The sequence below is a fragment of the Diospyros lotus genome, chromosome 9 (genome assembly GCF_014633365.1).
Source record: "Diospyros lotus cultivar Yz01 chromosome 9, ASM1463336v1, whole genome shotgun sequence".
Taxonomy (NCBI): domain Eukaryota; kingdom Viridiplantae; phylum Streptophyta; class Magnoliopsida; order Ericales; family Ebenaceae; genus Diospyros; species Diospyros lotus.
The window spans coordinates 9,312,053-9,335,861 of NC_068346.1; the positions used below are offsets into that span (position 1 = coordinate 9,312,053).

General features: G+C 37.9%; 1 protein-coding gene across 3 annotated transcripts; it reads left to right on the forward strand.

The window, feature by feature from the left end:
- Positions 1-4,447: 4,447 nt before the first annotated feature.
- Positions 4,448-21,959, forward strand: LOC127809895 (uncharacterized). Of its 3 annotated transcripts, none has more exons than XM_052349056.1 (7): positions 4,448-4,654; positions 5,631-5,891; positions 6,088-6,143; positions 6,232-6,310; positions 6,401-6,539; positions 20,707-20,820; positions 21,625-21,959. In XM_052349056.1, exons 2-7 carry the CDS (start codon positions 5,722-5,724, stop codon positions 21,814-21,816), a joined length of 750 nt encoding a protein of 249 aa, XP_052205016.1. In that variant the 5' UTR covers positions 4,448-4,654; positions 5,631-5,721; the 3' UTR covers positions 21,817-21,959. The 3 variants fall into 3 exon arrangements, with proteins under 3 accessions (XP_052205016.1, XP_052205015.1, XP_052205018.1); XM_052349055.1 differs by having other exon boundaries at positions 4,449-4,779; XM_052349058.1 differs by lacking the exon at positions 4,448-4,654 and adding an exon at positions 4,833-5,060.
- The last annotated feature ends 1,850 nt before the right edge of the window (positions 21,960-23,809 follow it).

The following is a 23,809-nucleotide window of genomic DNA, read 5'->3' on the forward strand; positions in this document are numbered from 1 at the left end:
ATTTTCTAGAATTTTTTGGGAATTTTACAGATTTTTCTCTAATTTTCATAATTCTTTTTTTCCTCAAAATTTTTAAAATAAATATTTCTAAAATAATTTCCCAAACTTTTCTCTACAATAATTCCCAAAATATTTTTCTAGATTTTTTAAAATTTTCTAGGAATTTTTCAAAATTGTATCTTTTTTGTTTTCTTTTCTTCTTCTTTTTTTTTCTTTTTATTTTCTTACCTTTTCCGGCAATGGCGACCGGCAACCTGCTCCGATGCTCGATCCGACTTTACCTCATAGAAGATCTTCTTGAGCCGATCACAATGACACCCTCCGATAGTTGAAAAACTCACCAAAAATAGCCTGAATGATCGATTTACAGTTTGGCTTCGATGACTTTGCAATTTTTCGGCAAGGCTTCAATACCCCTTCAAACCTTAATGAAAACTCAACAAACTTTCCAAAATTGCTCCTCAACACATGAAAAATAAAAGCCCCTTATCCTTGACCTTCGATTCACTCTCATACCTAGTCAAATCGATGTCTCTCAAGCTTGATACAACCATACTCTACCCTTATTCAAGTGAATTTTTCTTTGATTTCCTTTCTCGAAAATTCGATGACCCGAGGCCATGCCTCGGCCATGGCTGTGCTTCCTTTTTTTTTTCTCTTTTATTTACACTTTGACCCCCTTAATTTTTGAAATCTCTTTTAGGCCATTCCATGAAGCCTATTGAGTTTCCCGAAATTCCACAATGCCCCTTAGAATTTCCTCTTTCACATTATGCTCTCTGAGTTTCATTTTACCACTTTTAGACCAAAATTCAAAAAATTACACTTAGGCCCGAAACTTATGAAAAATTACGTTTGATTGAAAACTCAATTGTTTTATCCCAAACCTTCTTCGGGGTTGTTTCTTATGCAAAATTTAACTTCTTTCGAGATTCTGTTGACTTCCCAGAAATCATTTATAATTATTCGATTTTCTCAGACCGAATCATAGTTGTACCAAAAACTGTTTCAATTCTGATTTCTTTTAATACCATAAATCTTATCTCGGAAGGCTCGTCAATGCCGTATTATTTTTCTTAGACATCCAGGTTCTAGGGCACTCCCTACAACTGATTCGGCGATTTATTTTACTATCAAACCCACTTTTCGGTATTTTAAACTCCTCTAAATTATGTGACACCCTTATGCCGTATTATAAAATTGATTAGTCGACTGGGCCAAGGGCCGGCACTAAAATATGAGAAAACAGGCATCTGTTGAGTAGACTAGACCCCAAAATTAGTCGGCTAGACCCCAAAATTAGTCGACTTGATGCACACAGAACACACAAAATGCACCCAAAATACCCCAAAACGACCACCACTAGCTTCCTAACCCATAAATGTCATTCCTTGAATAAAAAATAGGGTGAAGAAGCCCTAAGAGACCAACAAAATGACCTAACCAAAGTTTTGACATAACATACAGTTCGAAGAAAATATACAATCAATACAACAACAAAAAATAATAATAATGAGAAGGTGAAGAACCATGAAGCATTTCGATGTCGCAATGAAAAAGAATGAAAGCTTGCACAAATTAAAATAAAAATGTAAGGAGAAATTGCTTTTGAAGATGCTTGGAAGAAAAAGCAATCCATTAGAAGCTTAAACCCTCATCTCTTGAAGCTCCAATCAAAAAGAATGTATGAAGAAAAAGAAAATAAAAAGAAGAAGAACATTTGAGAGAAAGTGAGAGAAGAGCAAGAAGAAGAACAATTAAGAGACATAGGAGGAATGGGAGAGGAGTAACTTTCACACCACCTCCAACTACTCCCCAACTTTTCTCCTCCTATTTTGCCCCTCTACACAATACATACTTCACTAAATATCTAAGCCCCTTTCGGTCATTTGCCTTCTTTTTTCTTTCATTTTCTTATTTTCCTTTTTACTCATTAATACATATCATTTTATGAGCCCAAAGCCCATATCACTAACCCAACTCAAAGTGGCCCATTTTCACCATAGGCCCCAATCAAAATCATTCCCATTTAATTAAAAACACAACCCACTAATACATGGGCTTAGGCCCAAATGAACAACCCAATCTATTAAATTAAACACATAATTTATTTACATATATGTTGTCACATAAAAATATTTTTTACATTTAATTTAATAAGACAAAATTTTCAATTATTATAAATAAAATATTAAAATAAACTTCTAAACGCACTAACAGATGATTACACTTTCTTTTCTTGATCTTTCTCTTATTTTTTCCTTCAACACTTTCCGTTGTCCCCAACCTTCCCGTCGCCTAGTGGCTCATCGTCGATTGCTAAAGGAAGAGACGGAGAGATAAAAAAGGAGGGTGGGCGGGTTTCTTTTTTGTTAGTGAAAATTAATGAGGGTTTCTTTATGTTCACCCCCCTTTAATGGGGTGAAAATTAAAGAGGGTTATGTTTGCCCTCTCTAATGGAAGTGAACGATTCCTTACTCCTGACCATATTATTTAATTTTATCATGCGGAGTCGCTGTGGGCTGTAGTTTTGTTTGTTATTTATTTATTTTATTATTGATACATTAATTTACTTGTTTTTCAAAGCAGTTTGCTTGTTTTGAAATTAATCCATTTCGTTAGCGCTTATTATCTTGAATTTTGACCATCATTTCAATATCAGCGCACTTCTCTGTTTTGGTACTTTTGGCACAAATAAAAGCTTATTGTACTCCATTTCTTTGTTTCCCTGGCTCACAAATGAAGGAATTGTATGTCTTACAAAGTTAATATTTTGTTCCGTCTTTTTGGGTAAATGTGTAATATTATTGTCTATTTATTGCTTACATTTTAAAATATGCTATATTTAGTCTTGCTTGTAATTCATAGAAATACGATTTCTTATTATTGTATCATAGATAAAAGTCTATTAAAATTAAAAATAAAAATTAAAAGTCCAAAATAACATTTTGATCTAAAAAAGTGTAAATTTTCTCTTAATTGAGGGGATCTCACGCAACGCACAAATTAGATAATTTTGATATCTCTCGAGAGTTCCATAAAAAAATAGACGTTATCCTTTAAGAATTCTAGTAAAACTTTAGTATAAAACGGATAAATACTATCTATTAAAAATCTTAATTCTAATGAAATATTAGAATATTTAAATAAACATCATCTATAAAAAATTTCAAACCAACGAAATTTAAGATTACATCATGCTCCTCTATAAAGAAGCATGTCTTCATTCCAGAAAAAAATACTTCTCTGAGTAGAAATTTTGTTCTACAGTTTTTAACATTCTCAATGTCTAATTTAAATATCAGAGTATTTGTGTGGTGACATTTCTCACACCCTCTAACTATTTTTTTCCTTGCAATCTCGAATCACATTAAGTCATTGGACGAAAACCTCAAGACGAAGATCTTAAGACGACGTCAAGTTTCGAGATGAAGGTCTCACGACGATATTAGATCTTGAGATAAAGGTTTCAGCACAACATTAAGTCTCGAGACGAAAAAGGTTTCGGGTCTACGACAATCTTAAATGGCTTGAGGATAACGTTTCTATCTCCATAAATTTATTATTGTGTTCGATCGATAACATTTATTATTCTTACAACTTTACAGAACTTTTAAGAGGATGATATGTTTATGTAAAGTGTTGTATTACAACTATGGGAATAAATGGTGTATTAGAAGATGATTTAGGTTCAACAATTGCCAAATAGAAATAATGAAGAAATCAAAAATTAGAAAAGAATTTGATTCAAAATTTGAGGAATATATATTAGGGCTATGAGAAAAAGATACGAGCGGGGAGAGAAAGAGAGGGGGATAGAGATGGCACTTCATTCATGGTTTATCGGCTTCTTTGTAAAATAAGGAGATGGTGGCACTAGCACCAAGTGATAGATCCTACACATTTTTCTTATCATCTATTGTCTGACTTCTCTTTGTCCCTAACTTTACCTCATCGCAACCCATTAGCTAGCCACACTGGTTCAATTATCTCTCAAAGACGTAACATTATGGTGGCTTACGCAACATCTAAATATTTTATTTGAAAGTCTTGTAATGGTGAATTTGACGTTGTAAGCGGCGACTAAAATAACAAGTTATCAGCAACCAAATGCTACTTTGATCACTTTCTGAATTCTGGTGTCATTGAGTCACTGGTGCAACAGTGGAGAGTGGGGAAGAGAAAATAAAAAATTAAAATTATATATTTTTTTATAAATTCATCATGTAATTGATTCAAAATTATATAATTTATGAATATAATTGAAACAGTAAAAAATTTGAAAGTGTAATTAAATTAAAATTATATAATTTTAGAATATTTTTAAAATAATAAAAAATATATAAATATAAAAATTAAAATATATATTTAACCATTTTTATTATTACCCCCGAGTTTTGATTTTTGTGGGAGTAGTCAATATGAATAGACAAGTACCCCTCGCCACACCACAAGTCTTTGAATTGGGGCACAAAGCCAATGTGCCAATCGAATATCCCCCTTCCATTCCAGGGAAGATTCCTGTATGCAACTAAATTCGCATCCTTTCTCAGGAAGATTCGTGTGCCCATGTGAATTCGCACGTTTTCCCCACCATATTTAACGATTTGCCATTCTTTTTTCCCTCAAGAACGCCTTCGCGGACTCCTCGAAGGTTCGATTCGAACTTGATCAAATACGCGCGCTTGCGCTTGCGCTTGCGCGCGCACACACACACGTAATCGTCTGTGTGTGTGTGTGTACAGAACCTCTGGTGCATCGCCGCATTACACCCTCAAGGTTTCTCTCAATCCGGGAAGATTTTTGGATCCGTTTATGGAATGTTTTGATTTCGTTGGTTTCACTTTTGGTGCATCTGTTCTGTGATTTGTGTTTCCGATTATAATTTGAGACCCCCTTTTCGAAATTTTGAAGAATTTAAATGGCTTATTCCGGAGGGAGTATGGGAAGAAAGGGGATTTTTCTGTTGATTTGGTTCTTCTTTTGGGTGTTTGTTGGCGAAATTTGGGTTAATGCTGATAAGGTGTTCGACAAAAGTTAGCTTTGAAAACAGGAACCAGGTTAGATGACCCAAACTTTTGGGAACTTAGAGGAAATTGAAAGGGAACATCATCAGAAGTTGTAATAGCCTGGAATTTATGCATATTTCTGAATTAAATTATTGATAGATTAGGGTTGGGTCACACCAATCTGGTCTGATTTCAAATTTTAGAATAATTTCATCATCACGAGCTTGAGACTGCAGAGTATGCAAGTTTAATGTTTCATCTTGCTACCCTATTGCTTTTTTTTTCTCTGATTGTTGCTTTGGTAATGATAACCGTACTTGTGTTCTAATCTTGTTCTGGTCACCAGTGGTATAATTGTATTCTATGGGGAAATTCTCGATCATTATAATATATGATGGTATACCAATAATTTTCCAATATAGGGAACACGTTTTTCTAGTTTGTGGTTTAGTGAAGCATCTCTATGTTTCCCTATGTTGTTGATGCAACCTTTTTCAAGTTGTGGTGTTATATATCTTCTTCCATGTGGGTTAACTCACTTTCAATTTTCTTTATGTTATGAAATCATTATTCCTTAGCAAAAGAGTACGTTACTAACATTTCTCTATTTCTATGTTACAGCATAAAGCAGTAATTTTTTACTTGCTGTCTTGAATTGTGACCTCCAAGCTCTTGGTGGCAATCAGTTGAATCGACTGATTGCCGTTAGCTTATGAGTCCCCAGGGTACATTGAACGGCAGTGCAGCCCTAGATGGTGTGCATGGAGTGCATCTTGTGCCTCACTCGCCATTTGCATTAGAAGAGATAAACCAACATGGGGACATTCATCAGCCAATGTGTGGAAATTCTCTTTTTGGAGCTGGTCAGCGTCCGACAGTTCAGTGAGTAAAGTAGAACATCTCAACCATGCAATTATGTTTTACGAAAAAATCCTAATTATGGTTAAAAAAAAAAATCCTATATATTGCTAGTGAAGGTGGTCCAGTGATCTACTCAAATGTTTGTGATATCTCAAAAATTTTGGAACATGGTTGATAGTTTTTTATTGATTACATGTTATTTTACATGTTTCATCAGGAGAGTATGGGAGCAAAGACCTGCTTGTCTGAGGCCAGTTCATTGTAGTCTGAATGGTACTGCACAGATAAGATTTATTTTTGTCATTTATCCTCAGTCTACCTAATGAATGCTTCTAATATCGTTTTCTATTCCTTGCGTTAGGTGATAGGAGCATTGCAGAAACAATTGCTAATGTGATTACTTCACTTCCTTTTGTTGCTCTTGGACTCCAGGCTCCAAGGCAAGATATTATAGTTAGTTTGCAGGATAGCTGCAGAAAAGTTGTCTTGCATATTCTTTAATCTGATTGTTTACTTTTCTGGTGATGCAGGAAGAATCTGAACTGCAAGCTCTATGCTAATTCATTAATTGGAGTTGGAGTTGCCTCAAGTTTGTACCATGTTTCAAGAGGAAAACTGAGAAGGTATCTGAGATGGGCTGATTATACTATGATAGCCACAGCAACAGTGGTAAGATACAATCAATTCAAGACATTTTTAAAGTTCAACCTCGGTATGGTAGCCACAGCAACAATTTAGAGACATAATCAATTCAAAACATTTTGTCTTTGTTCTTCATCCTTTAGTTGAAACTTATTGTCTTTGTTCTGTAACATGGTTTACTTTCAACAACCTATACTCATTCTTCATTTAAAATAACTTTATCCTTAAATGAGAGATTTCGCATATCTAGAATTCTTATGAGCTATGGCAGAAAAGGAAGAAATCTTTTCAAATTGTGGCCATGTTTAATAAGTTTGTTAATTGTCTAATAGTGCGCCTAGATTTCTGGCATAATTATAGTTCATGAAAGTAGTGGTTCTACTTGTTCTTTAGTTGCTTCCATATTGTCTACCTGCTTTTCCTCTTAGAAAATTGAAATATAGTGTCACAATTAGCTAACCAGTTACAGAAATTTTGATTTTTTATTGCTGTAACCTTTACTGTTTCTTTTACTACTGTAATTCTTGTTATTCCTTTACTGCTGTAATTCTATTAGTGAGTTTGTTAGCCTAGAGGTTGCCCACGTGTAAGGGCTGGAATAGGAGTAGGACAAAGGAGTTTGTTTCAATCACAAGGGAGAGAATGATCTGTTGTGGCAGCGTCCCTGGATGTATATACTCCCCAAGGCTCCCTTGGAGAGGACATCGATTATCTAAGAAAGAATTCTGAACTCTTCCTCAAATTCTCTCATCTCTCCCTAATTCTCTCTCTCTTTCTTTCTTCTCTATTCTCCTATGTTTCTTCATTCTTCACTTCCTAATTCATACCGAGTTAGGAGAGCAGCCATTGTCACGGCTTAGCAGTGACATATAGGTGGCTTTTCAAGGATCAAGTTTTGGATTCTTAAAGTGTTATGTCACACTCCTAGGGTTTAGAATGGAATCAGGAGAGAGAATAGAAAGGTGTTAGAGCTTAGATCTAATAATGGGGAATTCTCCTTTGTAATGGTGAGAATTGAATGAGAGGGAAGAAACAGGGAATTGAGGGAGGGTTTGAGAGAGAGAGAGAGAGAGAGAGAGAGAGAGAGGCGGGAGAAGTGAGATATCTATATTCTAGAATGATCATCAGGAGCGACATTAGTGATTATTTATATTGATCCAAGCTCGGTAAAAGGTGCCAATTGGTTGCCAAAATTCAAACAATACATGAGTTTAAAAATAAGCTATAACTACCTAAGTAACTTCCCCACTAGCTACAACCTTACTAAATTTCCCGCCAATTAATTACATCCTATTTCCATGACAATTCCCACCCCCCTTAAGATATTTCTTGGCCTCAGGAAATCTAGAGGAGCCCAGCCGCCTTTTGAAATTGGGAGAGAAGATTTGGGAGATATTCCATGTCTGTAGATAACCCTCTTGTCTATGGTGGCTGAAGGTTTTGGATCCTCTTAGACTTTAGGGAGTAGGGTAGGAAAAGTTGTACTGATTGTGTTGGTCCTTGTTGACTTTTTTAAAAGGGACACATGGAATACCGGATGTATCTGAGAATCTTCTGGTCACTAAAGCCTATAGGCTACCTGCCCCACTCTTGCCATAATAGGCTAGGGGCCATAGTACTTGTGACTTAGCTTAGTGACCTTGCCTTATGCTAGATGGGCATGCCTTAGTTTCAGGTAAACTCTATATCCCACTACAAACTCCCGGTCACTCCTCCTTTGGTCTGCAAATTGTTTGGACCTGTTCTTGGCATTAGCCAACTCCTTCTATAGCAACTTAAGTATGTATTGCCTCTGTTGTAGGTTGGAATCCTCAACAACAACTGTAGTAGGCTTTGAAATAAATTGTATTAAGGATGGTTTATATTCGTATAGGGCTTCAAAGGGAGTCATTTTGATAGAGCTATAATGGCCAGAGTTGTACCACCATTGAGCTAAGGATAACCACCAATGTCAACCCTTGGGTTGTATGAAGCAAAGGCATCTCAAATAGGTATCAAGGCACTGATTAACTCTCTCAGTTTGACCGTCTGTCTTTGGGCGGTACGCAGATGATATTTGTAATTTGGTCCCCAAAAATCTCAACAACTCTTTCTAGAATAAGTTGGTAAACACTTTGTCCCTATCAAACACAATGAATTGAGGTATTCCATGTAGCTTAACTACGTGGTCTAAGAAAAATCGGGACACTTCCTGTGTTGTAAAGGGATGTGACAACCCGATGAAGTGGGCAAACTTGGTGAGTCTGTCCACTACCACAAATACACAATCCTTCCCCTTTGACTTGGGTAGTTCCTTAATGAAATCCATAGACACACTGTTCCATGCTTGCCCTGGGGTGGCTAACGATTGCAGCAACCTAGGAGGAGCCACTGTCTCATGTTTACACCTTTTGCAAGCATCACACTTCATAACATACTCTACTACCCATGCTTTAAGGCCAATAAAAAGAGTTGTTTAACTCGGTGAGAGGTTTGTTGTATACCTGAGTGGCCCCCTAAGGGGGGGTCATGCAAGGCCTGGAGGATCTTATCCATTAGCTGATCATAATCTCCAATCACCAGTCTTCCTTGGTACCGGATTATCCCATTGCTTAGGGTGTATTCTGTTCTACTACTAGAATCCAAGATGAGTTGTTCCAGTAGTTCCTTTGACCATCCCCCTTCTCATAACTGGCAATGATGTCCTGATACCATTCAGGCACTATTGATGTAATTGAGGCCAGGGCTCATTTTGCACAATGAGATAAGGCGTCAACAACCTTGTTTTCTTTCCCTTTTCTATATTGTATTACATAGTCTAGCCCCATAAGCCTTGTCATCCCTTTTTTTGTAGGTGGGTATGTAATCTTTGTTGCAGCAAAAAATTTAAGCTCTCATGGTCAGTCTTTATGATGAACTGACCCCCTTCTAGGTAGTGTCACCACTTAGCCACTACAATGAGTACTGCCGATAACTCCTTGTTGTATACATGTAGGCGCTGGTGTCTGGCTGCTAGGGCTTGGCTAATGAATGCTAGGGGTCTCCTCTCCTGTATAAGAATTGCTCCTACTCTAGAGCTGCTTGCATTTGTTTCTAGCATGGAGGGCTTAGAGAAATCCGGTAGACCAAGTGTAGGTACTTCAATCATTGCTTTTTTAAGCCTCTGAAAGGCTTCTTAAGCCTTTTCACTCTATTGGAACCCATCCTTCTTCAGTAGATCTATAAGGGGTTTACTGATCACCCCATAGTCCCACACAAACCTTTGATAGTATCTGGTAAGCCCTGGGAATCCCCTCAAAGCCTTCACATTCATTGGTTGTGGCCAGGCCTTCATAGCAGCCACCTTCTTAGGATCAGTGCTCACCCTTGCACTGGATATAACGTGTCCCAAGTATTCCACTTGATGTTATGCAAAGGCACACTTCGATTTCTTAATAAATAGTTGGTTGAATCTAAGGACCCTTAATGTGGTTCTCAAGTGTTATAGGTGTTGTTGGAATGAATGGTTGTATACCAGGATATCATCAAAGAAAACTAGAATGAATTTCCTAAGGTATGGCTCGAAGATTTGGTTCATGAGGTCTTAGAATGTGGTTGGGCGTTGGTAAGCTTGAAAGGCATTACTAGGAACTCATAATGCCCATGGTTCATGCGAATTTGGTGACACCCTGAATGTAGGTCCAATTTGGTAAATACAATGGCATTTTTTAGTTCATCAAGTAGGTCTCTATGATTGGTATAGGGAATTTGTTCTTAACGGTAAGGGTATTCAACTGTGTAGTTGACACAAAAACTCCAACTATCATTTTTTTTCTTTACAAGAAGTGTAGGGGATGCGTTAGGGCTCTGGCTAGGTCTGATGATGGACTTTTGAAGCATGTCCTTAATCATTTTTTCAATTTCTTCTTTTTGTTTGGGTGGATAACAATAAGCTCTTGTGTTTACTGGTTCAAAATTAGGTTTAAGTGTCGCGGAGTGATCAAGGGATTTGTTGGGAGGAAGGGAATTGGGTTCCACAAATAGGTCCTCGTATTCAACCAACGGTTTATCTAGAGAATTGAGTTGGTGTACCTTCCAGTGAGGTTGGGCATGGCTGTTAGCAGTCAGCCTCAATTTGTTCCCCTGCTCCTGATCTTCCTCCTTTTGTTCCACTGCATGAACGGAGAAGAGTTGGGCCACCTGTGCCCACTTATTCTTGAACATCTTTTGTAGTCTTTTCCCCAAAATCATTTTACATACCTTAGTCTCCGTACTGCCAGTAAGTATCATTTTCCTCCCCTCTTTTTCGGAAGTCACCTCCATCTTGTTAAAGTCAAAGCTAATGGGGTTTATTCCTTTCATCCAATCAACCTCTAGAACAATGTCACATCCCCCAAATTTAAGCAGCCTTAGATCAGCCTCAAAGGATTCCCCATGCATTTCCTAGCAAAATCCCACACATGCTGATTTATAGATTACTTTGTTACCATTGGTCTCGGTAACCGATAATGGTTGGGTTCCTATGTGCTCACATCTCAATTTCTTGGTTGTGTCCTTATCTAGGAAGCTATGGGTGCTTCCACTATTGATTAAAACCTTATGTATGCAGTCTTGGGCCTTCCCTTCTACTTTGACGATCTTGCTATTAGTTAATCTTCTTAGAGCATGGAGTGAGATCTCCACACTCTCTTCCCTTTCCATCTCTGTTGGCACCATAACTTCTCCTTCGACTGCCTTAGATTCTTCCTCCCCTTCCAACAATAGGAGTTGTCTTTGGCATTGATGTCCCGAAGTGTATTTGTCCCCACATCTAAATCACAAACCTGCCTACCTCATCTGCTCTATAATTCTTCCATTGTTAACCAGAGCAAGGACAATGGCAGTTGAGTTACTAACTCCCTTCATGCTTTGGTTACCTCTTCCATTCTCTCTAGTGAATCCCCTAGTACTAGCTTGAATGATCCCCGAATTCAATCCCTTCATCTGCCACCTTTGTTTCTTCATTAAGGCCTGAATCGATAGCTCCTGTAGCCGTACGCACTTGGCTGCTTGTTTAATAGTCTTAGGGTATAGCATCTCCACTGTGGGTCTCAGCTTTTCACTCAAGCCACTCACAACGCTAGAAATGAAATAAAAGTGTGGATTTAGGATCAACATGAGTGATTTGAGCTCTTCAAACCTTAGTTGATACGATTGCACTGTGCCTTCTTGCCTTAGATTATTGAATTCGTCCACGACATCCATCATATTCCACTCCCCAAATCGTTCACACAAATCTTCCACAAATTTAGACCAACAACAATTCTCCTTATCTCTTATCCATCCCTAGAACTACGCATCTCCCGCGTCATTGAGATAAGCAGCAGCAAGGGTAACCCTCTATTGTTTAGGTATGTTCTATACACTGAACATTCGCTCACACCTCCATACCCACCACTGCAGATTCAATTTGTTGAACAGGGGAATTTCCAATTTATGCCTGGGAAAGCCAAGTTAATGATGTACAACCTGAGCTCCTTGCCCCCCTTTCCACTACATTCTCCACTATAGCTGCCAGATCGACCTCGAATTTTGAGGATCCTTTCATTCGGTGGGTAGTGCCATGCCTTGGTAAGATCGGATCTAATCTCTCTCTAGGGGGAAACTCAGGAGGGAGTCTTGGTTGTGGCTCATGAACATTTGCATAAATTGTTGCATTTGGTCTCTCAATTGGTTATTCTGTTCTCGGCTCTCTTTGTGCCACTTCTCCATTGCTTCGTCTATTCTCCTTTCTACCACCGTTTCCACCATTGATTCCAAACTTCCCATCCTTACTTGCATTTTCACCACTGCGGTGGTCACCTACTGCAATTGCATCTCCATTTGTTTCATGCAAGTTCCGTCAGCCATCTGTCATGACTTTGGGGATACAGTTGTAATTGGGGGGGTAATCCACGGTGTATAGGTTGTAGGAGGGCTAACTGAAAGGGGTTAAGAGGTTCTGCGAGAAAAGGGAATAACTAACTCTTTGTTAGCGTGGCTGTTAGAGTAGTTAGGTGGTTGGAAACGGATGGTGATGTGGCTAGAGGCTTTTTAAAAGAGACCTATGGCAGATTGGAGAGATCATCAAATGAATATACAATCGTTTCTCTCTCTTACATCTCTCGTTCTTGCACTGTGAATTACCTAATTGCCCAGCCCTAATTCAAGGGCTTGACACCATCACATCGGGCGCTGCTCGAGACCGTGCTCTAATACCAGAATTGTCAGAGTTTAGATCTGATAATGGGGAATTCTCCTTTGTATCGGGGAGAATTGAATGAGAGGGAAGAAACTGAGAATTGAGGGAGGGTTTGAGAGAGAGAGAAGGATAGGTGGGAGAAGTGAGATATCTATATTCCAAAATGATCATTAGGAGCTGGATCAGTGATTATTTATACTGATCTAAGCTCGGTAAAAAGCGCCAATCGGCTGCCAAAATTCAAACAATACATGAGTTTAAAAATAGGCTATAACTGCCTAACTAACTTTCCTGCTAGCTACAACCTTACTAAATTTCCCGCCAATCAATTACATTCTATTTCCATGACAAAAGGGAGGGAGAATTAAGAAGAAACGAGAGAGAGAAACAAAATTTAGATTTCATTTATAAGCTGCTATTCTCTACTTCTTTAGCCTATTTATAGGCTGTTACATCCTTTCAGTTAGTAACAAACTAAAAGTACATGCAAGAGAACAATTACTCCTTTGTCCTTTGGCTTGTGACAATCCCCCCTCCTTAAGAGTTTTCTTGTCCCCAAGAAACTTATTACAACTGTGCCTCCTTCGTCACCCAATTTTTGCCGGTTCTTCTTCTCCAGTTTCGTCCTCTACTACTCCTATATTCAGTAACTGTCTTTGACATTGTGGCCGGGACTGAATTTATCTCCACATTTATAACATACTCCCAACTTCCTTCTCTGCTCCATAGTAGATGATTTAGCTGCATTAGGGTTAGGGTAAACCCTATAATTTGCATTTCCTTGATTTCCTTCCAATTGTTGATTGAACAAAGGCTGAATTTCCGTTGAGATCGTGTACTTGTTGAAAATCGCTTCCAATGCAAGTTCTCGTAGCCTTGCCTTCTTAGCAGCCTGCTTAACAGTAGCAGGCTGCATCATTTTTACAATTGGCCTTAGTTCATCCATAAGGCCATTTATGAAGCTGGAAACAAAACAAAGTATTGCTCTGTTAAAGCAGGCTGAGAATTCAACATTAAAGACCTTAATTCTTCAAATCAGATCTGATACTCCATCACAGATCTGTCTTGCTTTTGTTTGTTAAATTCTTTAACCACGCTGGTCATTGACTTCTCTCCAAACCAGTTACATAGATCCTCCATGAACTTAGTCCAATTGGCCTCAAGCCTTCTCATCTTATTCCAGCCTTGATACCATGAATTAGCCGTATCTTTGAGATAGGCTGCTGCAAGGTTAACCCTTTGTCCTTCTGGTATATTGTAATGCTGAAAAAATCTCTTGCATTTGCTGATCCACCATCTCGGTTTTGATTCTTCAAAAATTGGTATCTCCAACCTTGGCATGGGAGTATAGTGAGAGGTTTGAGAAGAACCTCTTACCTGGACTGCTGGCTCTACAATCAGTAATTCCTCAACTGAAGCTCGAGGAGGAATCTCATCACCATGCAAGATTGGATCAGAAGCAGATCTTGGCGGGAACTCCAACTCTGAAACTTGAGGAAGAATTCCATCACCCGGCAGGATTGGATCGGAAATGGACCTTGGTGGAAAATCAGCTGATAAACAAAATTGAGGCAATAATGTTGACAACAGCATGTTGAACATGCTGTCTATTCTCTGGCCATATCGATCCATTGTTTCCCTGTTCTTCTCCAATTCTCTTTGCATACTCTCTCAAGTTGCAGTGAGATCTTGCTGCACACTCTCCCGTATGGCCGAGCTTTCTTCCTTGCTGGGACTCACCGCTTCCTGAATCTGCAACATCCCCAATTCCAATGCCTCCATCCGTGCTTCTAGCTGCTTCATCCTAGTACCTTTGGCCATCCCTCAGCAGTCTTCCCTGAATTCACCTTTAATACGCATATAATTGCTGACCCCATTCACTACACTGATCGCCGATGATCACGATCACCAATGGCATGCAGTGAATTGCTGACTCTGATATCGGCACTGAAACAGTCTCCTGAATGGATCAACTGTGATAGCACCTCCTTAAGTTGATCAACTCAGTTGTTCTATCAATTCTATTGCTGCTTCCTATGAATCACCTACTCCAATTCTGTAACCTAGATCCAGCCACTCGGATTTCACCTGGATCTGCTTTGCTGGGACTGCTTATTGCAGAATTGAAAGTATATTTTCATATTTCATTCACTGTATAAAGGTGTATATATACAAGGAGAACCCAATGAAATCTTACCTGATTGGACTCCTAAGAATCATCAATCAATCTCCTAAAATTGATCAATCAACCAACTAGGAAAGCAATAAAATCAAATAACTGAAAACAAATCAAATCTTCCTAGCTGTAATTCTGTCTGGCTGTACATATTTTAAACTAGCTGTATCTATTTTAAATTGTAAGGGATTAAATGTTGAGAAATGAGATATATCCACACTCCCCCTCAAGCTGGGGTGAAGATATTATTCATCTCAAGCTTGGAACTTAGATCTTCGAAGCATTTTCGTGACAGGGGTTTTGTTAGAATATCTGCAGCTTGAGAACTTGTTGGTGTGTAGACTAGCTTGATAACATTTCCTTCGATTTTCTCCTTAATGAAGTAACGATCAATCTCTACATGCTTAGTCTGTCATGATGAATTGGGTTCTTGGCAATACTAATGGCAGATTGATTGTTACATAAGATTTTCATAGGTCCCTCGGTTCTCACTCTAAGTTCTTCAAGTAACCTTTTTATCCACATATCTTCACAAATCCCATGAGCCATGGCACAGAGTTCTGCTTTAGCGCTACTTCTGGACACCACTGATTGTTATTTGCTCCTCCAAGTAACTAGGTTTCCCCACACATAGGTACAATATCTAGATGTAGACCTCCAATCTATGACTGAACCGACCTAGTTTGCATCACTATAGATTTTCACCTTTCGATTGGAACCTTTTCTGAAGAAGAGACCTTTCCTGGGTGTTAGCTTCAAATATCTTAAGATTCTGAGAACTACCTCCATGTGAGTTTCTCTCGGATCACTTATGAATTGACTAACAACACTGACTGAAAACTCGATATTAGGTCTAGTACAAGACAGATATATGAGTTTACCTACTAGCCTTTGGTATTGACCCTTGTCAATTGGAGTACTCTTCTTTTCCCTCCCAAGTTTGGTGGTGGCTTTCATTGGAGTGTTAGCAAGTTTACAACCTAGCATCCCGCATTCCTTTAATAGATCCAAAACATACTTTCTTTGAGAGACAATGATTCTACAACTAGATCTAGCCACCTCCATCCCTAGGAAATATCGGAGATTCCCTAAGTCTTTGATCTCAAACTCTTTGGCAAGGATTTTCTTTAGATCACTCATCTCTTCTGTGAAGTCTCCTGTAACAATAATATCATCAACATATACAATTAAGATTGACATTTTACCTTCGAAGGACTTTTTCACAAATAGAGTATGATCGGCTTGACATTGGGAGTATCCATGAAGCTTTACAACTCATGTGAATCGTTCAAACCATGCTCTTGGTGACTACTTTAGACTATATAGTGACCTTTTTAGCTTGCACACTTGGTTCTTCATAGCTAGGGAATCTTCATATATACTTCTTCTAACTCCTCTTTTAGAAAGACATTCTTTATATCAAGTTGAAATAACGACCAATCTAAGTTTGTTGCTAGGGATAGAAGAACTCGTATGGTATTGAGTTTGGCCATTGGTGCAAATGTCTCTTGGTAATCAACTCCATAAGACTGGGTAAATCCCTCTGCAACAAGACGAGCTTTATACCTGTCAATACTTCCATCTTCCTTGTACTTAACTATAAATATCCATTTGCATCTAATTGGATTTTTACCTATAGGCAAGGTGGTAATTTCCCAAGTTTGATTCTTTTCTAATGCCCGTATTTCATCCATCACAGCAACTTTCCATAAGGAATCAGTGAGAACCTCTTGAATATGAGTCGAAATCCGAATTGTATCCAAACTGGTAACAAATGCTCGAAGCTTTGGTGAGAGACTTGTAAGACATGTAATTGTAAAGAGGATGTTTTGTACATGATCTTACCCCCTCTTCCTTTGAGCAATTGGCCAATCCAATTCATTCTTAAGTGTCTCACTAGCAATATTTTTAGAATTAGTGTTACCTTCATTCATTGAATCCGGATTGGATTGGTGGTCAGATTCAATTTGTGCTCGGTGGTCTCCTTGATCTTAAGCAGTTCCTCTCCTGGAGTAGACACGAAACTCTGTAGTTGGTAAACCTTGATTGGTTGGATTAGGTGAGTCCATGGGATTAGGAGAAACATGAGACTCCAAGTGAGTATCAATTGGTTAGACTGGAGATGGGATAATGGTAACAGTGGGATTAGGAGATAGTAATGATGATGGACAATCCTCAACATCCCAAGATTGATATTCCCTTGTGGTGAATTCACTCTCCCCCTGAATGGTAGGATTGGGATAAAAGGGCTGAGATTCAAAGAACGTAACATCCAAAGAATGATAATATTTCTTGGTGGAAGGAGAAAACCACTTATACCCTTTTTGATGAGGAGAATATCCTAGGAAAATACATTTGAGGGCTCAAGGATTGAATTTTCCATGAGTAGAGGCATGAATATGAACAAAGGCTGAACAACCAAATACTTTAAGGGGAATATTGGACACAAATCGAGAATTCTGGTAGATAGTGAAGAGTGATTGGATCGGAGTTTGAAACTTTAGGACTATAGAGGGCATCCAATTGATTAAATAGGTGGCAGTGAGAATAGCATCCCCCAAAAAATGTGCTAGAACATGAGTAGAAAACATGGGAGACCGGGCAACTTCAAGGATATGTTGATTTTTCCATTCAACAATGCCATTTTGTTGCGGAGTATTGACATAAGAACTTTGATGGATAATGCTTTGGCTCAAGAGATAATCACCTATGATGGAACTGAAATATTCTTTGGCGTTATCTATCCTTAGAATTTGAATGTTAGTATGAAATTGAGTTTGAATCATTATATTAAAATTTTTGAAGACTCGAGCAACCTCAGATTTTTCTTTTAAAAGGAAGGCCCATTTTAATCGAGTGTGATCATCAATAAAAGATACAAACCAATGATAACCCAAAACATGTTTAGTACGAGAAGGTCTCCATACATCACTGTGAAACATGGCCAATGGACGAGAAGATTTATAGGGTTGAGATGGAAAAGAATGGTGAGTATGCTTAGACAATCGACACACATCACATTGCAACAAATTGGAAATTTCATTCTTGAATAGTGAAGGGAACAATTTTTCAAGATAAGCAAAATTCGGATGCCCTAACCTAAAATGCCAAAGCATGGCCGGATTATTAAAATTGAGAATAGAAACGGTGAAAAAAGAACTCAAAGAAGCCGGATTACCAACTTGCAAATCTGGTCTACTTGTTGAAGGAGTGCTTGTGAGTAGGTAAAATCCCGAACACAGCCTAGCACTACCAATCATCCTCCTCAAATTCAAATCTTGAAATTCACACGAATTTTTTAAAAATTTACAAACACAATTATACTCATGAGTAAATTTGCCGATGGATAACATATTGCAATTTAATTTAGGGACAAACAAAACCAAATGAATATTAAAATTGGGAATAGAAACGGTGAAAGAAGAACTCAGAGAAGCCGGATTACCAACTTGCAAATCTGGTCTACTTGTTGAAGGAGTGCTTGTGAGTAGGTAAAATCCTGAACACAGCCTAGCACTACCAATCGTCCTCCCCAAATTCAAATCTTGAAATTCACACAAATTTTTGAAAAATTTACAAACACAGTTATACTCATGAGTAAATTTGCCGGTGGATAACAAATTGCAATTTAATTTAGGGACAAACAAAACCGAATGAAGTAGAAAACCCTTGGTTAACTGCACTGTTCCCACGCTGGCCACCTGGGACTGTGTTCCATCAGCAATCTGAACTGTCCCCTTCTCTCTACAAGGGCTGATATGAGTAAACAGCCTAGAATTGCCTGTCATGTGATCTAAAGCCCCGGAATCGACAATCCACACATTGGACTGATTGCTGTTAACAGTAAGGGCATTTATAGAATTACCTTTATGAGCCACAGTGCCAGTTGCAATTGCTGAGGAAGACGGACTGCTTGGTGGCAGGCCAAAGATTTTCTGCAAAAACTCCAATTGCTCTTTGCTGAAAGGAGTGGCTTCGGAGACATTTGATTTATCCTCTGAATTCACAACAGCACCTCTACTTTCTCGTCGGTTCAATGGCTTTAGGTCTGCTGGTTTGCCATGTAAATTCCAACATTTGTCCCAGGTGTGGCCAAGTTTATGGCATTAATCACACTTTAGACGATCCTTCTGCTGCTGCTTGTGGTTTTGGGGGGGGGGGGGGTGTAACTGCCACAGGCAGCAAGGGCAGTGGATTCGGGAGACGGATTAGGAGTCCCCATCATCACCTTTTTCCTGCTTTCTTCCCATCTTACTTTAGTGAAGGCTTCCCGAAGGCTTGGATCCAGATCAGAATGATCCGGGTGATGGACGACAGGGACAATGACACGGAAGAAGGTGCAATGGGCATTACAGAAGTGTAGAAGGTACTTCGTGATCGAGCAGATACTTAAGCTCAGTCGGAGATGGATGGGTTGCCAGCGATTATGGCCGGAGAGGACAGGCCAGAGAGGACAGATACATAAAGGATTATGCTCTGATACCATGCAGATCTGAAAGTATATTTTCATATTTCACTCACTGTACAAAGGGGTATATATACAAGTAGAACCCAATCAAATCTTACCGGATTGGACTCCTAAGAATCATCAATCAATGTCCTAAGATTGATCAATCAACTAACGAGGAAAGTAATAAAATCAAATAACTGAAAATAAATCAAATCTTCCTAGCTGTAAATCTGCCTAGCTGTACATATTTTAAACTAGCTGTACCTATTTTAAAGTGTAAGGGATTTAATGCTGAGAAATAAGATATATCCACACTTATGATCAGCAATCGCCAGGGACTTGCTTCCAGCAGTCACCTTCCTGATTTGCTTCAGTAGCTGAGGACTGCCTGGATTCACAGCCGAGAAACAGAATTCAGATTTCACTCATAAGCTGCTATTCTCTACTTCTTTAGCCTATTTATAGGCTGTTACATCCTTTCAGTTAGTAACAAAACAAACTGAAAGGACAATGCTACAACAGCCTAAGGTACAACAAAGAAAAATACATGCAAGAGAGCAATTACTCCTATGCCTTTGGGGTTGTGACATGTTAATGCTCTTCTGGAAATAAATTGTGCCCAAAGCTGCAAGTTTGCTAATGGTGTTTAACTAGATTGCTAGAATTGCCAATTGAAAAGCCAGCTTTTTGTGAAGAGGTGCCTTCTCTGTATAAATGTTGAATCAAGATTTGAACCCAAACTGAAGGGGCTGCTGGCCTGTTGTTCGATTATGGTGTTCTCTACTTTTGTTCTTCTCTCTTCATTTTATTTTATTTTGTTTTCTTTTCTAAAAGTACTACTTATCTTCTTTCTACATTGCTTTTCCCTATTAATAAAATTTTGCATTGCCTCAATAAATTAAAGTTACTCATGTACCTGCACACCTGCCCCCCCAGAAAAAAAAAATAAAAATAAAATAATGGTATAACCAGTAAAGATGACCCATTGAAAATTGTGGAGATAAAGTATACAACAACAACATACCAAGCCTTTATCCCACATTGTGGAGATAAAAGTATGCTTTCAAAAATTTGAAGTTGCTGAAATACTATCCTTGTAGTTCTCTTATAGAAATCACTAGTCACCTAATTTGAATATAAGCTATAACTAGAATGTATAGCTCTTCATATCATAGGGAAACAATTTTACAACTTTTTCAATGCTCATATTATAAGAAACTATGATTGGAAAGTTGAACTTTTCTAGTGCTGCATTATCTGGAAGTATTGGACTGACTCATTATTATGGAATGGTTCTAATACCCTCATTGCTTGGCCTCTGGTCCTATCATGATGTTTTTTTTATCAGCTCAGCTATCCACACAATTCATAACTGACTTCGTTCTTGTAGTGTCTGTCAAGAGCCCTGAGTAATGAGAACCCAAAGTTGCTGATGGCTGCATCTGCAGTGTTTCTCCCAGTGCAGCCGCTCATGGTTTCAGCTGTCCACACTGGGTTGATGGAGGTAGTGATCTGCAATTCTTTGCAAATGGTGTTTCTTGAGTATACCCACCTAGTGGGATTAAGGCTTGTGATTGTTGTTCTTGTGATGTTGAGTATATTAAATTCAAAACTGACCTCACTCTTTTTTCCTTTATCATCTGAGTTCTTTTTCACTATGTTCTTTTGTCAATATTTATTTGTTGATGTTTTGCAGCTATGCCCTATGATGTTTTCCTTTCTGAGAATCCTGTACACTAGTTGGACCTAGGATTTAGGGAAGAAAAGAAAAAGGAAAGGAAGATAAATATTCTTATGTTATCTCCTCCTGGGACAGTCAACCGATTCTGCGCATGTTTTAGTGTTTCAACCTGCAACTTGCTAGAATTTCACAAGCTGCCCCAGCCCCATGTTTTATATATCCTCTTATCAGACACATTCATATAGCAGTAGATGGAAAGGGCTAGAGAAGTTGCTAAAAAATTTATCTTTTTGTGTTTTGAATGGTCTCTGGAATTCTTCCAACTCTACGCTCATAGTAGGCAAGGGGCGTGTATTTGCATTTGGTTTGCGGAACATGCACCTAAAGGTCATTATCGTCCACATGTTGAAAATAGAAGGCAACTCTTGACCAAAGCAAAAAATGATAGTCGACAAAAGCATTTCTTTGTTGCTTCCATTTCAATGAGCTGCTTATGGATAATTAGTCATTAATTGCCTCACACCGGTGACCCAAAATTCCTCCCAACTTTTCCAATCTGCCATGACGAAAAATTTTGCTTGTAGGTCATGTTGTTGAACTTATTCGCCAATTTCATTTTCCTGGCAGGTAGCCTTTGCAAAAAGAGCATTGCAAGATCCAGAGCTGAGGATGGCTCACAATTTGCACAAGATGTCGTCGCTTTTAGGAGGCGCCCTTTTCATTGCCGACGACGTCTTCCCGGAAACTCCATACCTTCATGCTGCTTGGCATCTCGCTGCAGCTGTAGGTGTTAGTACTTGTAACGAGCTTCTCAGGTAGTGTAGATATCTCAAATCCCATTCTTTATATTGAATTTACCCTTGTTCCCGGGATTTGTTACAAGACCCGGATAAACTTGTGGCAATGTCCGTTGCCATCTCATATATCGAGCAATATGAAACCAATTGACGTGTTGTTTTCTATCTGCCATTAGAAAACCTTCACACGCTACTGTTAGGGTTGGCAATTATATCCTGGCCGATTGAAGGCGAGGATCCAGATATATTGGTATCGAGAGAGAATACACTCTACTGTTAAGAGGGATGAGGTCAAAGATTTATATATTATACTCCACCAAAACGCAAGCTGGGACACAGGGTATTGGTATCGAGAATAGGGCGGTGAACAAAACTTGACATTCCCGTGCTCTTAAAAAGATAAAACGGACTCAAACACCAAGCTAAGCTTTTTCTGTAGTAGAAAAGAAGGGTTCTTAAGTAGATAAAAGCATTTGTTGGGTCTGCTTTTATTATGACAGCTATTAGTTATTTTTCTATTGTAGGGAAGCAGCAAGAATTTGAAATTTCTGTTGAACAAGGGTGGCAAAAGTTAAAATAAAATAATAATAAATAAAATTATTCTTATAATTAATTAATTGTTACGACAGCAACACCAAACAGCTCTCTCATCAAATGCTTGAAGATCTATATAAACCCAATGAATTATTGAGTTATGGTGGTTCTAAGAATCTTTGCTTGAATCAATGCTATAAATACATTGGAAGGAAGAGTCTTCAGGAATGAACCAAAATGGATGAATAATTTGCTGAGCTTAACAGGATTTCATGAAGGCCTTTCGAGCATGATACTCCCTAAAATATTTGATACTTCGCACTTCGGCTAAATCACTCTTAAAACATATTTTGCTCCTCCTTTTCTGATTTAGCATTGAGTGGTTCTTTTTTTATTTATTTATTTTAGCAAGCCTAAAGACAATTTTCACTTATTTCTGTTTTGTAATAAGCTCCCCAATACTTTTTAGAGGCTGTTTGCCTCACCTCTTTTATCAGTAATTTAAAAGTTGTTAAGCTTTAAGTTGGTGTAAAGTTTAAAAATTAGGTAGCGTTTAAATTAATAACGTATTGGATAAATGTATTTTTAAGTTATCAATTTATAGTTATGTGTTTAGTTTGAAAGATTTATAAACTATTAGAACTTGATAAAAATAGATAAATTGAATAATATAAATAAAATTTATAAAAATATTAAATATATTAATTTAATATATATTTAACTATATATACAATGAACGAAATAGAGAGAGGAGGCGATGGACAACGATGGCAAAGGTTGGGGTGACGACGAAGGTGGCGGTCAAAAATGGGTTCGACGACAGCGGCAACAGAATTTTGGCAAGGAAAAAAAAAAGATATAGGTTGAAAATTTATGTTTTGTTTGAGGGTAAATGTGTAATTTAATCTATCAACGCAATAAACTCTTAACGACGTTTTTTGAAAAGTTGGAGGGGGAGCTTTTGGCAAACGTTGGTAGATGAGCTTTTAAGTTTAGTAGCATTTAAATTGTTGGATGCTTGCCAAATATTAAATAAAATAAGGTTGACAATTTATAAGCTAAAGTAATATTTATTAATTAAGATATAGATTGAAAAAAATAAAATATAAAAAACATCTCAAACTAAAGTACTTTTCATTATGTTTGTTAAATTTATCTGAAAAGAAATCATGTAACTTCTTATCTTGAATTTTTTAGATAAATTTATCTCTCATTTGAATAAGTTATTTAGGATTTTATAGATAAATTATTTTGATATAATTTTATCTTACTTATTTTTAACAAATAAAACTTAAATAAATAGCTTATAAAAGATCAAATCGATAAGCTAAACACCCTCATAGTGACATCTTGCAAAGGACCTCAACAAATATAATGGTGGTTGCTTTATCACAAGGGTTCTATTCCTTGTATGTTTTAAAGCAACCATGACGTCTTTTTTAGAACTTTTAACTATACTCAAAAGCGAAGTTGTTCTTCTT

Excerpts from the sequence above, each read along its gene's own strand:
- LOC127809895 (XM_052349056.1), top strand. The coding sequence starts at position 5,722 with ATGAGTCCCCAGGGTACATTGAACGGCAGTGCAGCCCTAGATGGTGTG. Across the intron at positions 6,311-6,400 it reads CTTGGACTCCAGGCTCCAAG|GAAGAATCTGAACTGCAAGC; the intron begins GCAAGATATTAT and ends CTGGTGATGCAG. Across the intron at positions 20,821-21,624 it reads TCCACACTGGGTTGATGGAG|GTAGCCTTTGCAAAAAGAGC; the intron begins GTAGTGATCTGC and ends TTTTCCTGGCAG.